This window comes from Contarinia nasturtii, unplaced genomic scaffold (genome assembly GCF_009176525.2).
Source record: "Contarinia nasturtii isolate CC-2019 unplaced genomic scaffold, AAFC_CNas_1.1 Cnas_scaffold_1037, whole genome shotgun sequence".
Lineage (NCBI taxonomy): Eukaryota > Metazoa > Arthropoda > Insecta > Diptera > Cecidomyiidae > Contarinia > Contarinia nasturtii.
Window position 1 is genome coordinate 975,668 of NW_022198383.1, and position 21,420 is coordinate 997,087.

Genomic DNA, 21,420 nt, shown 5'->3' on the forward strand with positions numbered 1-21,420 from the left:
TTGTTCAAAAAAAAACCATACATAATTGAAGATCAATTGTTGCGGCACTTAAATAACTGCTCACATCACAGTTCAAAAAGGGGGGGAGAATGCAACTCATCTTTGGCATTATGAATGAAGACACACAATTTGTCATTTTAAATGTTGCAAAATTTAATTTTGTTTCTTTGGAAAAACATAGACATTTTTTCAGACCGAAATTAGAAGCCATCGTTCCAATTCTGTCTTTATTTTAATTTATTGTTGTTTTCTGCTAGATATTATTGTCGATAATAAATCAATTTCACACGTAATTGCACAATTCCGAAGCAAAATTCTGAATGTTACACAATAAAATGGTGTGGAATAAATACAATTTTTTTTTTAAAACAATTCTTTCGAGAAATAATTACACAATTCTTTTCAATAATAATAATAATGAAATGTCAAACAATTTGCATAGGTGAACTTCGTTTAAAATACAAACAATATGGAAGTCAATAAAAAAGATATTATAAAATACAAAAGTTAGAAAGGAAATTGTTCAAAATCACTGTGTGTCTGTTTTTTTTTCGCGTTGAATTGATGGTTATAAATAAAATTGATATTGGGAACTGGGACCATATTAAAAACATTTTTTTTAAAAAAGTATAATTTACCTGAATATTGTTCATATTCATTGGATTGCAATCGCTTTCGTTGAGTTTCAAATTCTATATAATCACTATTAAGCTACATAACTGTACTCATACAAATTGATTTCATGCTTGAAACGATTCCATATTTTGTCTTTTGTTTCTTTGAATTGATGAAATGACGAAAAATCAGCAGCAGTTTAATTGGTCACGTTTCTCATGAGAAAAATAGGTGGGTTGTTTTCCATATCAAATGACCAAATGTTTGGCAAACCTTATTTTGGTTGTGAATCAGGAACTAAATTTGGCGTGGTTCCATTGACATTTGACATATTGAAACGCAACCAAAACTGAATCTAAATATCGAAAAATGGGCCAATTTTAAACAAATCATCTTTTACAGTGTGTCCATAACATATAGAAATATCACTAAATAGTGTCGATATCTATACTATATCGGTGCACTATATATGTAAGATATTCCGCAAGACACCGTAGCTCATGATCGAAGTGATTGCGGACGGCAAACATGTTGAAACATACACACAGTTCTTTCTACTGCCGCACGGCAATTTGTGATTTTTTCCGTCTACACTGACTTCGATCGTGCGATACGGTGCCGTGCGGCAATATCTTTCATATATAGTGGACCGATATAGTATAGATATCGACACTATTTAGTGATATTTCTATATATTATGGACACACTGATCTTTTACGTCTGCAAAACAGTGTTTAACGCAGTATAGCATTTTAAAATACAAAATCATGACATAAAACAATTTGGCTTTCTATTCTCCCCATGCTGGCGCTGTGGTTACAGTTTCAGATAGGTCACTAGATGCATTGTACGCCTGTCCGATCGATATCATGAACGCAAACGCCATGGCCAACAAACATGAACCGAACAAATCACCGAGTGCCGTTAGGAACGGGATAGCCGAATTATCAGGATCCACTTTGTACTTCCACATGGCATGGATCATAACATGAGCAATGTATAGTAATGTGCAGATCTATATAGAAAAACAAAAATAAAAGAAAACACATCGTAAATAAAGGGAATGGAATTCGTAAAGTAAAAAATCACTCATAGCGCCGATATTCCATTTCATAAATTCATGGCGAAATTGATTTGATAATGATAAATCTTTTAATGACTGCTATGTTCGCGTTATCAATGCGACTAACTTTGATGATGTGATCTTATCTCGTTTCCAAGTCACAATTGTATCGTACGTTTAGAGTGATTTTTTTGCTCACTTTATTGTTATCTTTGTAAATAATATGATATGTGGTTGTGAGACTTACCTGCAATAAGCTGACAAACAAATATGATAATACAAATGTGTAGCCAATGGTGTTGTGGCCAACGTGAATGTAATCAGCCACAAAAATGAATACTATTTGACCCGGAATTGACATTAAGATCAAAATTTTTGCCGATCTCGCATATGGAACTGAGAGAAAATGTTATACCGTTAGTTTTTTTCATTGAAATTCATAATGACAATGTTAAAAGTCACGTTCTTTTTTAAATACTAACCGCCATTGATCAGTGCTCTGTGTGGTGGTTCACAAATAGTTGTATGCGGTGGTACAATGCCAATAATTGAGCTTTGATGTAGCATGGTTGATATTTTGCTTGCTTGCACGGAGACCAAATTTCCTCCAATGCCATTAATTATTGGTTGAAAGACCACAAAACCTTTAAAAATATCCACCGTCGCGTCAAGTACTAAACCACCCATGCTGTAAATAAACATGCTTTTAAAATAACGACCAACAATTTAAGTGTGTAAACAACAGAACCTACCCGCTAATAAATAGAGCCGACAAAACGGGAATCCAACCACTTTTCAAAACCTTGCAGGTGTGAGTGTTGTACAGAACCACCGTAACCCACACAGGCAATAGGAGCAAATAAATGCCAATCACAACATATGCCACCCACAAATGTGTATCTGTAAAAAAAGCGGCCATTTGAAATATGATTTGATGAATAATAGTAAAAAGTATGCTCCAACATACCCAAATTTTCATAAAGTGTCGATGCAATGAAGGACAAAACCGTCAATGAAACAACGTCACCGATCGACGCGGCCAAAGGTGTTGCAAGATTATCTGGATTCATATGGAATTGGTGCGATAGCAATATCACTGCCACCAGAACAAAATCTGTTGGAACAATCAGAAAGATAATCGGTTAGTAACCATTTCGATTATAAATTTAACGAATACAAAAAATTGTTGCTTAATCGGTTTGCGATAATTGTATATTATTTTGGTTTGGTGTCAATCAATGTCTTACCTAATACAAAACAAGATATAGTTGCCGTAAACATACTTGACGAAATCAATAACATTGCGTGCGACCAAACAAACTCTTTATGGGTTGCATTTCCGACGCCAATCGCAAAAACAGACACGATGAAGGAAGCGACCGTTGCTTGAACTTGCACCAACGCAATATTGCCGACAACCATGTGAATGACATCCGATTTTGAAGACATCCGACCCAAATTGGCTTGCGTTGACAAACGTGATGCGAGACACATATCCAGATTGCCCTTCAAACCCAACAACGCAGGCACCAGTATAAACAGCTCCGAAATTTTTCCAAACACCTTCCAATGCTACACATCATATTGTGAAAAAACAAAACCAAAACATAAATAAACAAATATTGAAATAAAAACAGAACGAAATTGGCATGCTTTTTAGTCGCAAACTCGAACATATTCAACACAGAATAATGAGGGAAACAATTCATGCCAATTAGAAACCATTATTAGATACTTGTAAAAGGAAATACAAAAAATTAGATACTTGTTATCAACATTCAGTTGCATTATGTTGAGCGAGTACTATTGATTGAAAAACACACAACGCTGGAAACGACCTTCAAATTGTTATTGTTTTCAAAGGGATCCAATTTAGACATGACGTTGGTCTCGTATTTTGATAGTTTGCAAATGTGTTGTTCGCAGATATATATTTTTTTTTATCGAATAATAAAACACTCGTAACTGAAATGTGATGACGAGTGTGAGATGGATAGAATTATTTTGAATTTTTTCGTTTTTTAATGGAATTAGAGCTAAATGACTTGAATTCTCATTATAATTTGGTGCAAATTTTTATGGAAATTAGTCTATAGACAATATTTCAATTGAACGTACTGTTAGATGGCAAACATTGAACGAAATGTCTCTTTTGAATGGGGTATTTATTTCTCAAACAATGGCAGATAAATTATCAACGGAAATAACTGCACGTCAACTTACGCGCAGTTCGAATTCATAGAAAAGAGTTGGATCTGGATTGCTTGCAAGTTTCTATATGAAAAAAAATGTCACAGTTACAATGTAAAGCGTGTACACTTAAAATTCAAGTCAATTATTGAAGAGCACTTTTTCTATCTAGCATTTCAATTGACTGCATAATCATTACAAAATAGAACATCTTTCTTGAATCGATAAGTCGATAAGCTCTACTATTTATAGAACGGATAAATATTTATTGCCGAATGCAATCGGGTTTTTCTTCTTCTTCATTATTTTCACCTATCCCAAAGTAGACACTTTATCGCTTAATTAATGATAACATATTCCTTTTTTTGTTCAGTACGCCAATCAGTATACTGAAGTGTTTTGTAATAAGACAATGTTGTTACATTACAAAAAAAAGTTGCAATAGACATGTTGGTCGGCGATAGGCCGAACCAGTGAATTTCCATTCAAGTGGAACTTTAAAAAAAAAAAACGTAATTAAAATGAATATGTCTTCATGCCTACCTCAACTCGACCCAGTATTAAACCAGCTCCGATCGTCCCAAGGCCAGCAATTAAAAACGGTATTGAAACCTGTAGCGTTGTTTTCCACCATTCTTCTTGCTTAATTGGCTGATGTACGACTTTTGATGGCTTACGATCAAATCCTTTCTCGTCAAAACCACCGCCAACATGGTCGCCACCCTTCGGATCCTCAGATGATGCAATGGACGTCGTCGTGATTGAACTTAATGAACCGTGCGATGAAGGAGGTAAGTCGGAAAACTTTTCGTTTTCATTATCTACATAAAATGATATAAGTCAAAATATAGCACAATTGAATGACACAAAAAATGGTAAATGTGACGAGAGAGATACATATATTAATGCAGCAATTACAACAAAGATAATATGATGACATACTTTCTTTTCCACTAAACATTACACAACTAATTGGAGTATCAATTTGTTTACGGCGAATGAGAAATGATGGATAGACAAATGATTACAACAATATTTAACATATCCAACAATTTAGTACTGGTTGCAATTATTTCTATATAGATTACAAACACAAAATTCAATAAATATTTCAACACATGTGCTCATTGAGAATGATATTTGCCAAATGATACCAAATTGACGCTGACTTCTACTCGAAAAGCTACATTTTTAAATTATTTCAGATATATTTTTTTCCAGCTGTAATTTTTTGTTCTCATTAAAACGTGAGACTCTAGCACTTGATAAATTTCTTTTCATTTTTCCACTTTCAATTCTATTCAAATCTTTTTCATCTTCAAAATAATGATAGGTCTTTATTCGATGGAACATTGGAGAAACTTTTGCTACGCAGTTGAAGTTTATGCTAAAGATATACTCTGCAAATTAATTTTGATATATATCCTATAAAAGGTCATGATTTTGTTGCAATCGCAACCAAATCAGACACGAGAGTTTTGTGTATTCAAACATGTTTTTTTCTTCTGAGACACAAGTCCAAATTGCAACGTGATAACGCAAAATTAATTACCTAGGAGAAATGAACTTAACTATAAAAATAGCATGAATCTTCAAGAAAAGATTTTTTCATTATAAAAATAAATATGCAATTAAAATTTAATGCCTTTGTCCTTTAAATTTTATGAATCATTCTAATAGACGTAATCGGCAAGATAAATTCCCAACACAAACAGTCCATTTAGAAATTGAAAGCTTACAATATGATTGCAGGTATGAATAATAACCAAAATTACTTAAAAAAAAGAAATGTCGTCATTATGTGCAAGTTTTTAATTTTTGGAGAATTTTTAAATTATAAATATTATCGAAGGTCTGTGGACCCTGCTCATTTTCGTTGAAACCGCATCAAAAACTAAATTCTGAACTTGGCGTCAAACACACAAACATGAGCCTTTACTATTCAATAAAATATCTCTAATCAGTGGTAATTCTCATATTTAACTAAAAACAAATTCCTTTGAATTTACAACTCTCTAGGTAATTAGTTACGTAAAACTTAATACTAAAAGACGAAAACAAAAAAGAAGCTAATTTACTGCTGTAAAATCGTGTTTGACACATTTCTGTTGTAAGATTTCAAGTATTTTTATATGAATAAATGCACAAGCATAAACTGTGTCCCTAAACATAAATATTTTCTCAACAACAGATTATTTACACAAAATCGACACAGATTATCGATTTCAACTGCCACACTGATAATATTCTAGCTTTATTTATAATTCATAGACAATCATCAGGGCATAATGGAAAAAAGATCGAAAAAACAAGAAACATCGACGACGTATAATAACAATGTGTCTGCTTCGGTGAAGGGGAAAATATCTGAAAATTGTTATTTGCATTTTGATTAGAAACGTAATAATCGTTATCGTTGTAAAGACTTCAGACAGCTGATTTTATGTTATATCGCATCTTTATTCAACAGGTGTCCCAAAAATTGATTGCTGAACAAACACCACAAATAAAATTATTATGAAAATAAAATGACTCGAATTTATGTGGAAAAAAACCAAACACTTTCCATATAGTTTCTTCGGTAGGATGAGTTGAATTAATGTCATGAATGGAATTTACTACATGATAACAATTTTTCACACAATATACTCTATTTATTTTTTACGATTTGGATTGTTGAATGTTGCGTGAAATACGATTGAATTTAAAAAAAATTGTCATAAAAATATCTTCTTTTCAGTTAACTGTTTGAATTCTTATAAATCGAAAAAATTCATGCAAAATGTTTGTTTTTTTTTTCTAAAATATCGTCGTTCACATTGAACGCAGGTGAATTTAGGCGTTAATTTCAAAGTGTCTCATTGGTAATGGGAATTTGGAATAGACGATAAATAAATAAAAGTGAATAATATTTTGATTTCATTTTTATGAATGGAATCCCTTCAGAGGCAAAATAAAATGGAAATTAAAAACGGTAGAGGTAAACTTACCAAAGATATACGATTTGTACAAATCACCACTGATATATGAATCGTTTAAGTTGTTATGATTTGCCAAATCGATATCAGTGAACATTTCTGGCAAACATTGTAGAATGTCTTTTTTCGATGTTGGTAATGTGTTGATTGAGTTATTATTTTGTTCGTTTATATTTAGTAAAATTGTTGGAACCGGTGAATTGTCAATTTGTTTGGCTGTTTGTGATGTTGGTGTTGATAATGTGGTTGTTATTGCGTTGACATCTTGTGTTTTTGCCATTTTTGATGAAAATAAAATGTCGCTCGGATGTGCGCCAATGAATGTTTATGTGATATTAGATTGATTTTGTGTGTGTGGGAAGAAGTTAGAAAATGTGCGCTTGCATGCACACGAATTGTACGTTGCGATGGCGTTGGCTGCCAGCAATAGTGATTCGTTTGGAAATGTTAGTGGATCGCGATGTACAAGGTTTTGGTATTTGTCCATAAAATACGGTCGATTCATTCAGATAGAATATTTTCTGTTTTATGCTGTTCCTCTTAACCATCGATGGATGTGTCCTGGGGGCCAACAGTTTCTCTTCCTCTGGCTTTGATGTTATTTGATTGTGAGCTTTTGACTGGCGACTTCTGTTTATCTATCTTCTCGATTTGTGGTATAATTCAAGTCAAAAGCCAGTTTACATTTTGGTTTACATTTTATTTGATTTGGTTCAGTTAGGCGGTCGCTGTTGCTCTGAACTGTAACTGTAAATAGAATCGTATTTTTTTGTTTTTGTTTTGTTTTAAATCCTTTAACTGTTTTGTTTGTTGATTTTTCACGTTTACATCAATCTATTTTCTCTTTACTTTTGTAAATAAAAGTTGGTGCTTATGTACGGATATTTTATGAGCATTTTACATAAAAAACGGTTTATTGCGGAGCTTAGTTTTTGTTTGTTTTGTTTCACATTTAAATTTTGTTTACAAAGTAACAATTTTTTATTGTTTTTTTTTTTTTAGTTTTCAATGTTCACGACAATCATTTAAAGAAAAAATTGCAATCATGTCACCCTAATAAAAATCGTATCGCAAAAATAAATATCACTTCATCGAAAAACTTGAAATCATCACTTAGAGACAATAAAAATGTCAAAATAATCAATCAAAAATGTGCAATAGAAATGAAGCACGAAAAAAATCGACTTTTAAAACTTGAAGTGAATCATATCGAATTTGAAATGTATCTGTTCAATTCAAAAGTACACTCGAACCGACCACAAAACAAAAAGTGGTGAAATGTTTCGTCTGTCGCCGTGTAATGTGTGCTTTTTTCTGAATATCTCGAGCTCAACTGTTCGATTCAGCTTTTGAACTTTTTTTATTATATCATTTTTATTCTCTCTTTCCCTGTCCCAGCAATCGGCTTCTGTACAACACAAACAACAAAATGTTCTGTGTTGTCACCGCATTTAATACACTATAATGATGTCTACATCGTATATATCTTCATAATTTACTCTCATAAGAACAAATTCGTTTGTTAGATCACTCATACCAACGATTTTCGGTTGTTTTCAATACGATTTTTTTCCCGCAAAATACTAAAAACCATAAACAACGACACCGAAAAGACAAGTAAAAAAAATAAATTACTTATGCACACCGACACATGCTCATCATCAGTTTGGACACAGACATGTGTGTATATGCCAAAACCCCCTACTGAATATCATTTGTGTTTCATATTGCCGCTAATTTCTTGTTTCTGTATTATAGTCATGTGTATCACTCTGTAAATGTGATATAGTGAATTGACATCTTATCAATAGATCATCATCTCTGAAGGCTTTGATACAAGTTTCAAGTGTTTACGGAAAGAAAATTTAAGTATGAAAAGAAGGCAATTGGCTCCATTCACAAATTGAATGCACTGTGACGGGGACTATACTTATTCATTAACAATTGTTGACTCGTTTTTTTCTGCCATTTCATTCTAAATCGATTTCACTGTCTTAAGTACGGAACTAAAATAATGACATTTGAATTTAATTTGAGTATTATAAAGACCTGTTCGGTAAGAGAGCGAATGTCGTTCACATGTTTCACGATTCAATTCTGTTGCGAGCACAATTGCAAGCAATTAAACAAACGAGACCATGACTTTCATTACTGAGTGCATAGCAATGTGTGTGTGTGTTTCGCTCATTGCTATCACAATAATCATTAGTGTTGGCATACCGGCATTGGGCACGTTTGAGACCGTTAAATACAACGACAAAAATACACTCGCCTCAAATGACCGAAAATGGAACATTTAAAATGCAAGTAATTACAGATTTGCTAAATAAACAGTTAGCTTCTGTGTTATGATTCATTATTAACGAATGGCTAAAGGATGAGCCAACACTTGATTGTTCCTCTTCATAGAACAATTACGATAACAATATTAGCTAACAGATTGATGAAACAAAAACTATAAATATTTTGTCGCAATTCTGAATTCGTTTGACTATACACACTTGTGACGATAATGCATGAATTCAACAGGTGTCGTTTTTTTTGTGTGATAAATACTTCTCATATCATAACCATTCCAATTAGTTATTTCTATACATAAAACACATTCGGCGATTGTCTACTGATACCATAATTTTTTATTTTAATTTGTAATAATAAAGTCAATTACCGAAATTTGATTGGATTAATTTGTTGAAAAATCAAATTCATCCAACGCGACAGTAATTCGATACAAAATTTGATTAATGATCAAAGTTCATTTTGTTCAATTTCTACAGAGCAAAAACTTGTTCAATAAATTGGTGTGTTTGACCGAATAGAAAAAAAACTCTTTAGAATTCCATTTTTTGTTGTCACTATATTTAAACAAAACAAAACAGAAAAGAACGAACGACTATTTTAAATCAGAGAAATGAGCTAAATTTTAAATCCATTTTTTTTTTCAAAAAAAAATGAAATATTAATTTCGAATCCAATTAAAGCTATAACATGTTATGCTGAAATATTGATAAAATGGAGACATTGCAAAAGATTATCATACTTGAATTTTATGCACTTGAAATCTGTCTGAGCATGACGTTTGTACACAGTTTGATGATGACTAATGGGCTCTTACGTCAATGCATTATTACGTCTGCCAACAATTGAATGGGTAACTACCAACAATGTTTTTTCACTGACTGCAGTGTCTTTTGACAAAGGTCGACCCAGAAAATTGGAAGTTTGTAATTTGCGTTTTATTTATTTCAAAAGTAATACGGAATCGATATAAATAATTCTATTTTCAGAAGAATCACATGAATGGTAACGTTTCATAAGAAAAAGTATCGTCTCCACCTGTTACCCATGTATGTTGAAATAAAAACACAAACTTTTTAGAATTTGGTATCAAATAATTTTTCGAAGGTCACATTATTGTCCGTATTACAGTTTATTCAATTAATATTAATGGAATCATGATGTGTTTAAATGGATTAAACTGAATTCAGAAATCTACGTCGTTTTTTTTCTGCAGAAGCCCAATGTATGCTTGTGAGAATCCATATCGATCCAATGCGATCCATGAGATGTTAATTTTCACGATTATAAAAATTTAGCACATAAATTTGGTATACCAAATCGAATTTGCATAAAAATGGAAGAGGAAGGAACTGTTTTGTACGAAAAACCAATACAAACAAATTAATCAATTAGCATGTGCGATGTGAAAAAGTCGATCTGTAAGCGTTCAAGTTCATTATGTTCAAAAGTGTAATCTTCGATAGATAATGGCCTACTAATCCATTTCATGGATTCAACGGTTTGAGTAAAGTTCCGTATGAGATGCCACTTGTTGAAAGTTGTTTATATACATTGTTTAAATCTGTCTCTTTTCATTTCATTGCCATTTTATAAAACAGACGTGTATAATATCGAATTATTTGAGTATTATATTGGGATACGTGTACAAAAATACATTTGCTCGAAATGTTATTTTGCACTGCAAATTGATTTACACGGCAAACACGAAGTCTAGCGCATCTAGGCAACAATTATTTGTAAATTGTAGTATTTGTGATCACGTTTTCTTTTTTTGTAATTAAAAATTTGGCATAAATTCACATCAATTAAGAGTCTTATACTTTAACTTTGTTTCATTATTACTTTTTTTTTGTCTATTTTAATCGAATTATAAATCCGAAAGAAAAAAACAGGATGTTAGATAAAAAAAGCATGTGAAAGAAATGCTAACGAAGTCAATATTTGTTGATAAGAGAACTAAAGCCACTAATAAAATTGGAGCAAACTAGGAAAACCTATCGAATTGATATGAAATTGATTGAAAACTCAGGGGAAAATACTATCAAAGCCAATTGACGTCAAATTTCATCATTTTTCCTCTATTAGCGATAACACATAAAATCGGCACATTTTGGGGAACAAATCGAAGGCGCCAAAAAGATTAATGAAAAAACTGTGTTAAACGATAATTCAAAATGTCATAACCCAATAAATACTGAAGAAATTCATTTATCTTACGTGATTTTTTCGTTCGACGATGCATGTTGGTGGTTTTCTGAACTTTTTCGTTTTTAATTTGATTCACAAAACTTTTTAACACACCAAATTCGTGCTGAACTGAAGAGTTTTTTCGTGATCAAAGAGTCACGGTACCAAGGAAACGTTTCTCAAATGGCACAACTGACGAAAAAACTAAAAATCTTTAATTAGATTGCTTTATAATATAAATACGAAAGACGAATTAGTTATCAAAATGTCAACATTCTCAGACCACTGAGAGCACTGCTCCAATCTAATCAAAAATTGACGTTTCGTTCTTCGTTCTTTTGTGCTCGTGTGCGTTCCTCTCTGTAGCCAGTGTGTATGTTGTCTTAAGACAACGAACGAAAAAAAAACAATTAGTATGTGTGCGTTGTGCTTGTATCGCATAAGAAGTGAGCACACTGCTGATGTTGTGGCTTCCTTTTGAATTTGCGCTCAACCATCGTGTATTTAACACAAACGAACGATTTGATTGCCAAAATATTTGCGCATATTCAAACAGAAATCGAAATAAACGTCGCAATACAGATGAATAAAATACCCAATGTATTTGTGCGGTGCACATTTATTACAATGTGTTGTGTACAACAGCAGCAACATTAACAATTATAAAACGCAACCGCATTTATTTTATATACAAAAACATAATTTGAATAAAACGCTATTGTACTAGACGACACAACGTAATATAATATAGTACGTATTGCATCGAGTAAGACGAGCTTAAAACAATTATATGTAAGACGAGATGAAACAATAACAGATGATCGTCACATGGGCTTGCCACGGGCTATCGTCGCACGTGCTCATATGTAATATGACAGTAGGCCTGCTTTACTTATCTCAACGCATTCAGATTTCCGCAGAAATATGCGCAAAACATTCATTCATTGTATTATTATACTATAGAGGGAAAAAAAGTCATTTAAACAAACTTCATGGTATTTGTTTTGTTTAATAAGCACAAACGGCCGAGAAATAATAGACAACATAAACGCACAAAGTCAATGTTATCAATGTAAATATATCTCTGAAATAAAAATCCAGAAAGCCAATTTTGGTAAATATTTTATATGCGAATATTCTTCGTTTGTTTGACATTTTTGGTTTGAGATTCACAATTTCGGCGAATACCTATAGTAAAAATCGATCAAGAATTTCAAAGTGCTTCGAGCACTTCGTTTTTGAGGTATACCTCAACCAGTAATTGCCGGATTTTCGGTTGAAAAAATAATAATAACGCACTTATTATAGGCCGATGTCCCTTTATCTTTATTCACTTAATTGACAGATTAAAAGAGTTCTTTCATCGGCACGTTTCAATTGAGGATATACTCTGAGAATTTCTTCTCTATCTAAAGTGCTAATAAAATCAGTTTCACGTGTTGCTGTTAAACCAATTTCTTCATAACTGTATTTTGTTAGTTGGCTATCACGTCTGTTGATAGTTTCATATACGGCGGAACTTAGATAATAATGCAAGTATGGTATTACATATGCGACCGTTATAATATTTTTCAACGTTCTTTATTTGAGTCATGATAGAGAAAAATGTCATGATAAATCATTACGTCTAACAACGGAATGCAACGCGTCACGACGATTTCAGGGCACAGTTTTACAATCAATCATCGAAAATTAATGGGAATACTTAATCTTTTTTCAAAAAATTGGATTTTCGAGAGTTCAAAAAGTCATTTAAATGACTTTTTGAATTCTCGAACAATTGGATTTTTTTTTTAAATAATACTCTCATTCGGTAGCTATCATTTAAAATAAATTGCTGAATAGTTCTCGATTGAAATCGACGAAAAGACTGTTTGTAAAACTAGCCCCAGAAGCCGCGAGAATATTCGTTATATAGAACGACATTTTTGAAAAAAGTGTTTTTTTTTTTTTCATGAATGGCAAAATATAATGACGAAAATGCATAAAATTGACCACACTTTAGTTCGTTATGCGGTAGTTCAATGCCAATTAGCAAGAAAATTACTTGAATCCGCAAACGAACGTCCCAACATTGTACGGTTTTGTTTTTGTGGCTGTGGTTGTATGCAGTGTCGACTATTTCTATTGTGTTTATATACATTTTAAATGCTTCGTGCCATTGGGTAGCATGTGCATTGTTGACGTCTATACACTGAATATTAACATTTGTATTCGTTCTTGGCACAGGTATTGCGGTGTGCCTAAAGTCAACCTACGTAAACTGTAACTCTTTCGCAAATAATGAGAGAATTTCTTTAATGAGAGAATGAACTATTTGCATTTTGATCTTTAGTATGTAAAAATACCATTTGTAAGATATTGTGAATGAACAAGAACTTGATAATGAAATCAAAAAAACGTGCGTCAAATTGACTTTTTTCGAAATATTTCGTTTGCAGCAAATGAACTTTCAAAGCTATTGACTTCAAGATTGTCAAGTTCATTGCACATTCAATGATCACGTACATTTTTCACTTTGATTCACATTTGTACAGTTTCATACAGTGTTTGCTTTGATTCTATTCTCTATTCCGGTAGTACTATTGCTAATACTACCGTTAATGTTAGTAATTGGTTTATAAATTGCTATGTGATTAAGCGCTTGATTATTTTGATTCACATTGTATGATATTTGTAATCAGCTCTCGATGCACAAATAGTTTTATGTGAATTATTTGCAAAAATATTGAGATCTTTACACTAGACGCTTGCGAATTGTTTTGTTTTTCTTCAAGTTTTAGATGACAGCGAATGGGATCTATCTGTGAAAAACAATGCTTGAAAAGTAATAATAACAATAGACTGTGAATAACGTGAATTTTGTAAAGAAAATACTGAATTCTAAATATGGTGTTTAATATTTTGCACGTTTGTACCGTGATCGACTAATTCAATAACGTGAAGCCCCTGCACAAACGGGCTATCAATTTTACTGACCAAAAATGACGTCTTAAAAGGCATTACATTATTTTTGGTATTTTTCCGTTATCTCTCCCCTTTATTTAAAAAAAAAACTGGACATTGCAATTTGTGTGTAATGTATTCTAATCGTCTTTCAACGTGAACAATGTCAGTAATTTAGCTTTGGAACGTGTTTTATTCAAATTTTAAAAAATGAAGTAGATCGACAATTACGGCTATTGACTAATTAACAAAAATGTGCAACCGAGCCTCATTTCCCGTGCAGATGACACCATAGAACAAATTTATTAGTTCAAATGTATTCTAACAAGTGCACAGCCATGTTAAATTTGTCTCAAAAAAAATTCTAATTTATCAAAACGCTCATCTCTATTTTGCATTTATTGTGCATTACGGTAATTATAATGGCAAACAGTGGTTGTCGTTGTTACTAATTAAATCTCGGAATTAATTCCGCAATTATAATAATTTCTCTCTTTTGTGCGATAAAAGTCATTACATCGTTATTGTCACACTTGTTGATTTGATTTTTTTTCTTTACAATTCTATTGTCCAGATCTTTGACGTGCGATTTGTTTTTTTTTATTCTGACGATTTATTAAACACTGCACCCCAATGAAGTCACTATCAAAACTACGTTCAAATTAATTTTCAATTGTTTCGCGCCGAGGATTTTATTTCAACGTGGAGCCAATTAAAACTCATTATTTTTTACTATTTGAAGATGGAAGTGTGATTTCGGGGAAGCACAACATTTTTTATTGAAATGATCAAACATATTTGCACTCTGTTATCTGGTTTTATTGAGTTTGTTGTTCATTAAAAAGTAACCTATTTTATGACGAGTGATTTTTTTTTCTCTCGAACATGAATGTTTCCAAAACTATATTAAAACCGGTCATTCGAATTGAAATAAACCGAAATCTCTGGAACTTTCCATAGAAATCGTTGTACAATGACTGAAGCACCTTGAATTGCGAGCGACTTTTTCTTTGCTTTTGTTTTGACTTTTTGACAAAGTTCAATGAATTTATCGAAAACAAATTGGCGAAAAATCAATTTCATGTTGATTGAAAAGGCCAAACGTTTGATTATCGATAACATTATCAACAAAATCATGTATTGTTATGCACAGGAAACTCTTGGTCAGTTCACTTAACTAAGAGTACTTTTAGATATGAATACAAGGTGTATCAAACGAAAATTTTACATTCCATTGTCTTCACAATTTGATTTGTTTAATGAAAGAAAGGAAACAAATTTTACAAGAAAAAACTCATTTTGTGATAAAACAGCGCGCTCTTCTGGTAATTAGTCAGTATCATTAGTTAGTTTTCTTTCCTCACTTAAAAAAATCGTTTTCATTCAGTTCACTTGGGAATTGTGCGAGTTCAAGTTCAAGTACACTCAACCAAGAAACATCGCTTGGAAAACTCGCAGCGTTCAATAATGAAATTGTTTGTTTTTTTTTTTATATTGGCACCATATTTTTGGTCCAATTAAGTGAAAAGACATCTGTCGAAATTATCATTCAAAATAAGAATAGAAACTCAGATGATTCCGTATAAATTTGTTTGTATTGACCGTTTATTCATAAAACAGGCCGATATGAAAAGTAATGAAACAAACAGTTTAATGAAATTAGAGCTGTATTATGTTTGACAAAACAGAACCATTTCATGGCAACACCAAACTTATTATTTAAAAAAAAGATGTCAAAAAGTAAAGAGAAAATAAATGAATAAATTCAATTAAAGAAAATTAACGAAAAAAAAACGTGAAAAAATATATATAAAAAGAGAAAACACGCACTTTTTGTCCACGTACGGAAATGATCCAAATACAAAAATTTATTCATAAATTTCGATAAATTTGAAAAAATAATAGAAAAATGCACGCACGCGTTGCTTTGATTTTGATGAATATAACTTCAATAAAAATTGACAGCGAAAAACTGTATGAGTGCACAACTGGTTGCGATAAATGTTATCCAGTAACTAACGAATTGAGTATAATCATATTTTCGTTTTTATAAATTTTTAAAAGTACACGCAGTATGTACACATACCAGCGTAATAGAGTGATGACAATATTGGTTACGCTCGCGATAAGGTTATCCGTGCAAGAGATATCAAATCGACTATATATGTAGACATTAAATCATGATCACATCGTATCATAGAGAATTCGTTAAAGGTGTCAAATGCCGACAAACGAGCTTCTGGTTGATTCGCGATTTCGCCGAACGATGGTAAACAGCAATGTCGAATGCAAAAATTGATGATATCGATGCCGAGAATTGACATATATATTCAATGTTTTTTTTTTTAACTATTAATATAAGGCTCTCGCAATTAATCGGTTTCTTCTTATCACGCCATTGTTTCATGAGCTAATTACTACTTCAAAAAGGAAAAAAAAATGAGCAAAAAAATGACAACAATTGCTCAAAGAGATGCTGGCCTTATACACATTGCTTTCAATTTGTTTGTTTTTTATCTGTTGTTGTTTATTTGTACGAAGCGCATAATTTTGAATTCAAATCCGTTCCTGTTTATGAAGAATAAATGAGTTTCCGTTACATTACGGCAATTTTTATGCGCATTATCGCTTTTCATAGTCAAGCGAATTAATTATCTAATTAATTGCCACACGCCATATTATCGCCGTTCAATCGTTCCAAAACTCTTGAAGACCGCAACAAGGGTATGGCGATCAATCAACTGTCTGTTCAATTCTATCCAAATAGAAATTTTTTGCAAATTAACTTCAAATCAATTTTTAACCAAATCGAAAAGCAATTTCCGCATTTTTCGCTTTGCGCCACGCGTCGAAGCATCAAAAACACGATTGTCATTATAGTCATTTCCCAAGTGATACCAATCTCTTTGCATGTTGTCACACTGTACCGCCGTTTGTTGCTCAATTATAACGATTCCACAAAGTACCCGTATTGCACAAAAACAAAAAATTGCACAATTGTTATCGTTTCTCTTTTTATTCCAAAGAAATTAATATTGGAAATGGCTCTGACATTTTATCAAAACAAAGTGCCGACTTTGATTCAAACATTGCGACAATTCAGATGTTGCGGTAATTCCTGGTTAAGATATTAAGATAAAGGAAATTCTCCATTGACATTTTTTTCCGTAAAAAAAAAACAAGACACGGCATCCTTATCTTTTGTGGGATTTACCGTTTGGGTTATTTTTGTGTTTCTTTTCTCCTAACTCGAATGAGTTTAGTCACCAAAATCAAAACGAAATATGACCAATTCAAAGTAAAACACTTGAATTCGAATGAATTTGAAGAGGGGTATTTATCTATTGCCGGGGACTTACCGGACAAAAGTACCGTTTTGTCTAAAACATCTAAATATGCCGTCCGATTGTTGTGACGCAATAAAGTGCAATGAAAGTGCACGAGAAAACACTTAACTCGATAAAATTGTTTGACGTAAATGCGCACAGTGTTGCTATTTTGTCTTCTACACACTGCACCAGATTGTCGAATGTGGATAAATTCGCATCTTTGCAGTTTTCTTTCATGCCATTTATTTTATGTGCTTTTTTTGCCATAAATAAAATGATGGAGTCAGCGTATATGAATGTCGTTACTTAACAATCATCCAAATAAACGATAGAACATGAATAGAACACAAAAACCAATTGCCGAATAAAGTCGAAAAAGTCAAATGATATTAAAATTCATGTCATTGGAACCAGAAGAAAACGGGCATTAATATCAGAAACACGTTTTTATCCATTCAATTTCATCATTTGACTATCATCTTCATATTGAACGAAAAACACTTTTGCACTCGACGTGTCTTAAGTATTTTAATCACGTTTTGCGCCGATACTTGTAAGTATCAAATCGTAAAATGACCTTATGGTAGCAGTCAATACTTGCATGTTCCGCTCAATTTTAGTTTAGTTATCATTTGTTTATTTTTCAACTTCGAAATGCATAAACGATAAGAAAATTGTGTTTTTTTTTAACTCGTTATCGATCTTCGATTGTGGCGAATAATTTGCGACTTTAAGAGCGTTTCCAAGTCGATTTCTTTTGAAAGTATATATATGTGCATGGCCTTCTCCACCAATGAAACGAAAGCAATTTCATATAAAATGTTATATCCAACGAGTGAATGTTGGAAATTGAACATTTGGCGACATTCAGTCTAACGCAATTACAGAAAATCAAATTATCAGTTATTGCTCTGAAGATGAGATTATTTCTCTGTGCAGATAAATGACACGACGAAGAAATGATTAATCTTCGTAGCAACAGGAAGCGGAATGATTCATAGCCTGATTCTGAGATTTTTTGGTAATCTTTTTATTATATTTTTCACACCTGGAATGTCTCTGTTATGTTATTTATTTATTTTTGCTCTGAATAAATCTTTGGCAATTACACCAACAAAAAAAACTATCAACTACATTTATTACTGCCATCAAAAATTCATTGTTGTTAAACATTCAGCTGATAAATCGTTCTGTTGGCTCAAAGTGACAAATGGGAAAAAAATTAATCGCAAATAAAAGTGGCTTTGGTGATGAAGTCGTACTTTTTATTCTATTTCTCTTCAGAGTAGTAGTATGGAATTTTAATCATTTTGAATGATAAGTTATGTCATGCAAATGGTGTGTGATGAAAAACAATAAAAGAAATGAAACTGATACCAAGCTACGGTTCTATTCATGTATATCATGTGTTTATCTCTTTTGTTACATTTTCAATGAGTGCATTTGATAAAATTAGGGTCATTATCATAATCTTATCAAACTCGTTTTAGCGCATTCCATACAAAAAAATACTGCGTTGATCATTTGAAATTCTACGGCTTTGTAACTCTTTTATTTCATGACTTTTTTTGTTGCAGCAGCATTGACCGATACAAGGTGAATACTACAGTGAATACATACAACAGAACAGAACAAAAAAAAACGCATGCCAAACAAATATACCGTTGTCTTCATTATTGTTATTCGCATTGATACTGAACAACAGCTAAACGCATGGCGATCATTCAAATGAAAAAAATATATAAAACACTCACAAAAATTTCGCGTGACACTTAGAGACCTAGTAAACGATGAATGAACGATGAATTTTCAACTTACATGTACTCATAAATATGAATTACACTGCACCACTTTTTGCCGGCCAAATTGCGATTGGTAGACAAATTGTGGCCATACACACAGACACACAATGTTGTTGAATTTCAAATACCGAATCGAGTATTGAATCCAAAAAAAATTTGGTGATTATTTGTTTTGGCGCTATTTTAATTTTCTTGTCGTTGTTATACCTTCATTTCGTTTGTCAACATCGTTTTGCACGCAATACTGTGCACATACACACCGGACAGCAGCACGTTGAATATGCTTTCAATTGTCCAAATTGTGTGACAGAGTGCGACAGAGTTTACCAACAATCCGAAATCGATTTTTTGAGAATGAAGTTATTAATTTCAATTTTATCGTTGTTGAAACCAATGTATTATTACTATTTTGTGGAAAATTCAATAAATTTTCACATCAAATTTGATAGAAATAAAAAATCTTGACACCAATGCGACATTCACGCAATTTTCTTTGTGGTCTACGTTAAATGATGTCATTCACAATGAAAATTAGTCACCGAAATGGAGGAAAAAAACGAATCCAAATGATTTCTTCGAAAATTGAAAGGAAAATAGTTATCCGGAAATGATATGACCTTGTCTGAACTTTTTTTTATAAAATGGACTTGATTTTGTTTTTTTTTTCTTTGTTGTTGCTTGAGGAACGGTGAGTACGAAGAAATATGAATGCAAATGGTGCAAATTTCTAATGTTATGGCAAGTGATGAAAAATAAAATTCACCGATTGGAAAATTGAAAATTCACTTGTTCACATTTTAGTTGAGACGTTTTTTGGTTTGTTGGCGTTTCCGTAAGTCGGATTTATGTTGGTTTGTTGGCTGTCGTTGGTTATTGCAGACCAAACAAAATGTATGTAAAACGTGTTCTTAACCCATGAGCGCTCTTTATAAACTAACTGACAATTGTCGGAGAGTTTGGTATGTGATACCATTTCACAACATTAATGTATGTATGCACCAAATGGGGAGGAGAGAGTGAGTGAACGAAAGAAAGAGAGAACGACCGATTGAACGTGTCAGGAGAAGTGGTTTTTTTGTGCCGCATCGTCATAGTTTACAGTTTCAATGGGAATTGCTCTAAATTACATTTAGTACGTTTCATTTGTAATGCACTCATTTTTTATGTTTAAAATTTTACGAAAACCATAATATTTTATTGGCCAAAACGAAAACATTGAACATGTTATGTATTTTGAATTTGTCTCTTTCTCCTCATTTGATTTATAGTCTCTATGTATTTGAAATGCTTGCACCGAATTCGAAACATGCGCACAATGTACTTGTCGACACGCGTGGCGGCTACCTACACAAACGACAACTTTGGAATCTTCGAAAGGGTTCTTGAAGCGCAACAAACATTTATGATTTCATAACATTTTATCAAAATTACGACACAAATCGAAATATTTTCCCATTTCTTTCAGAACAAAAAAAGATGAAAAAAATCGATGTCATTCGCGAAATGGTACAATGAGAAGAGATTTAATACGTCTTTTTTCGTTTCAATGTATAGGTGCAAGCTGACATCTGATACCTATTCACAGCAACATCCATGACCTACGATATTATGGTTTCGGTTATGGCAATGTTTACTACCATTTCTCATTCTTTCCATAAATTATTGCACATAACATCCAAACATCACATGAATCAATTTGATTTCGGATGCAGTGCTATACTTTAGCCGTAAGTAGAATGGTCTCATTTATTTGCGATAGTTTGAAGGTGTTTTCAATCATCCTACATTAAAATGTTGTGCATTCTCACACTCTTGGACACTAGCTTTGCTTAATGGATGTTTTCAAAGTGCAGTTGCACACACTTTTGTTCAACAATGTGTTTTCAATGTTGAAAGTTTTGAATTTTGGGAGGAAAATGAAAACTGCACTTAAACAATCTTACACTTTATGAGGCAATTTCATGATACAAACAACTCATTCAGATGGTAACAAATAGGAATTTTGAGCG

General features: G+C 32.4%; 1 protein-coding gene across 7 annotated transcripts; it reads right to left on the reverse strand.

The window, feature by feature from the left end:
* Positions 1 to 128: 128 nt before the first annotated feature.
* On the reverse strand, positions 129 to 20,350 carry LOC116344093 (solute carrier family 41 member 2). 7 transcript variants are annotated; one of them, XM_031772490.1, is made up of 10 exons: positions 19,428 to 20,350; positions 6,859 to 7,593; positions 4,412 to 4,689; positions 2,926 to 3,250; positions 2,646 to 2,792; positions 2,431 to 2,578; positions 2,161 to 2,366; positions 1,926 to 2,074; positions 1,327 to 1,630; positions 129 to 1,008 (listed from the first exon to the last, which is right to left on the reverse strand). In XM_031772490.1, the coding sequence occupies exons 2-9, from the start codon at positions 7,124 to 7,126 to the stop codon at positions 1,406 to 1,408; spliced, it is 1,746 nt and encodes a 581-aa protein (XP_031628350.1). In that variant the 5' UTR covers positions 7,127 to 7,593; positions 19,428 to 20,350; the 3' UTR covers positions 129 to 1,008; positions 1,327 to 1,405. The 7 variants fall into 7 exon arrangements, with proteins under 7 accessions (XP_031628350.1, XP_031628351.1, XP_031628353.1 ...); XM_031772491.1 differs by lacking the exon at positions 19,428 to 20,350 and adding an exon at positions 16,111 to 16,240; XM_031772493.1 differs by lacking the exon at positions 19,428 to 20,350 and adding an exon at positions 11,365 to 11,607.
* Positions 20,351 to 21,420: the final 1,070 nt, after the last annotated feature.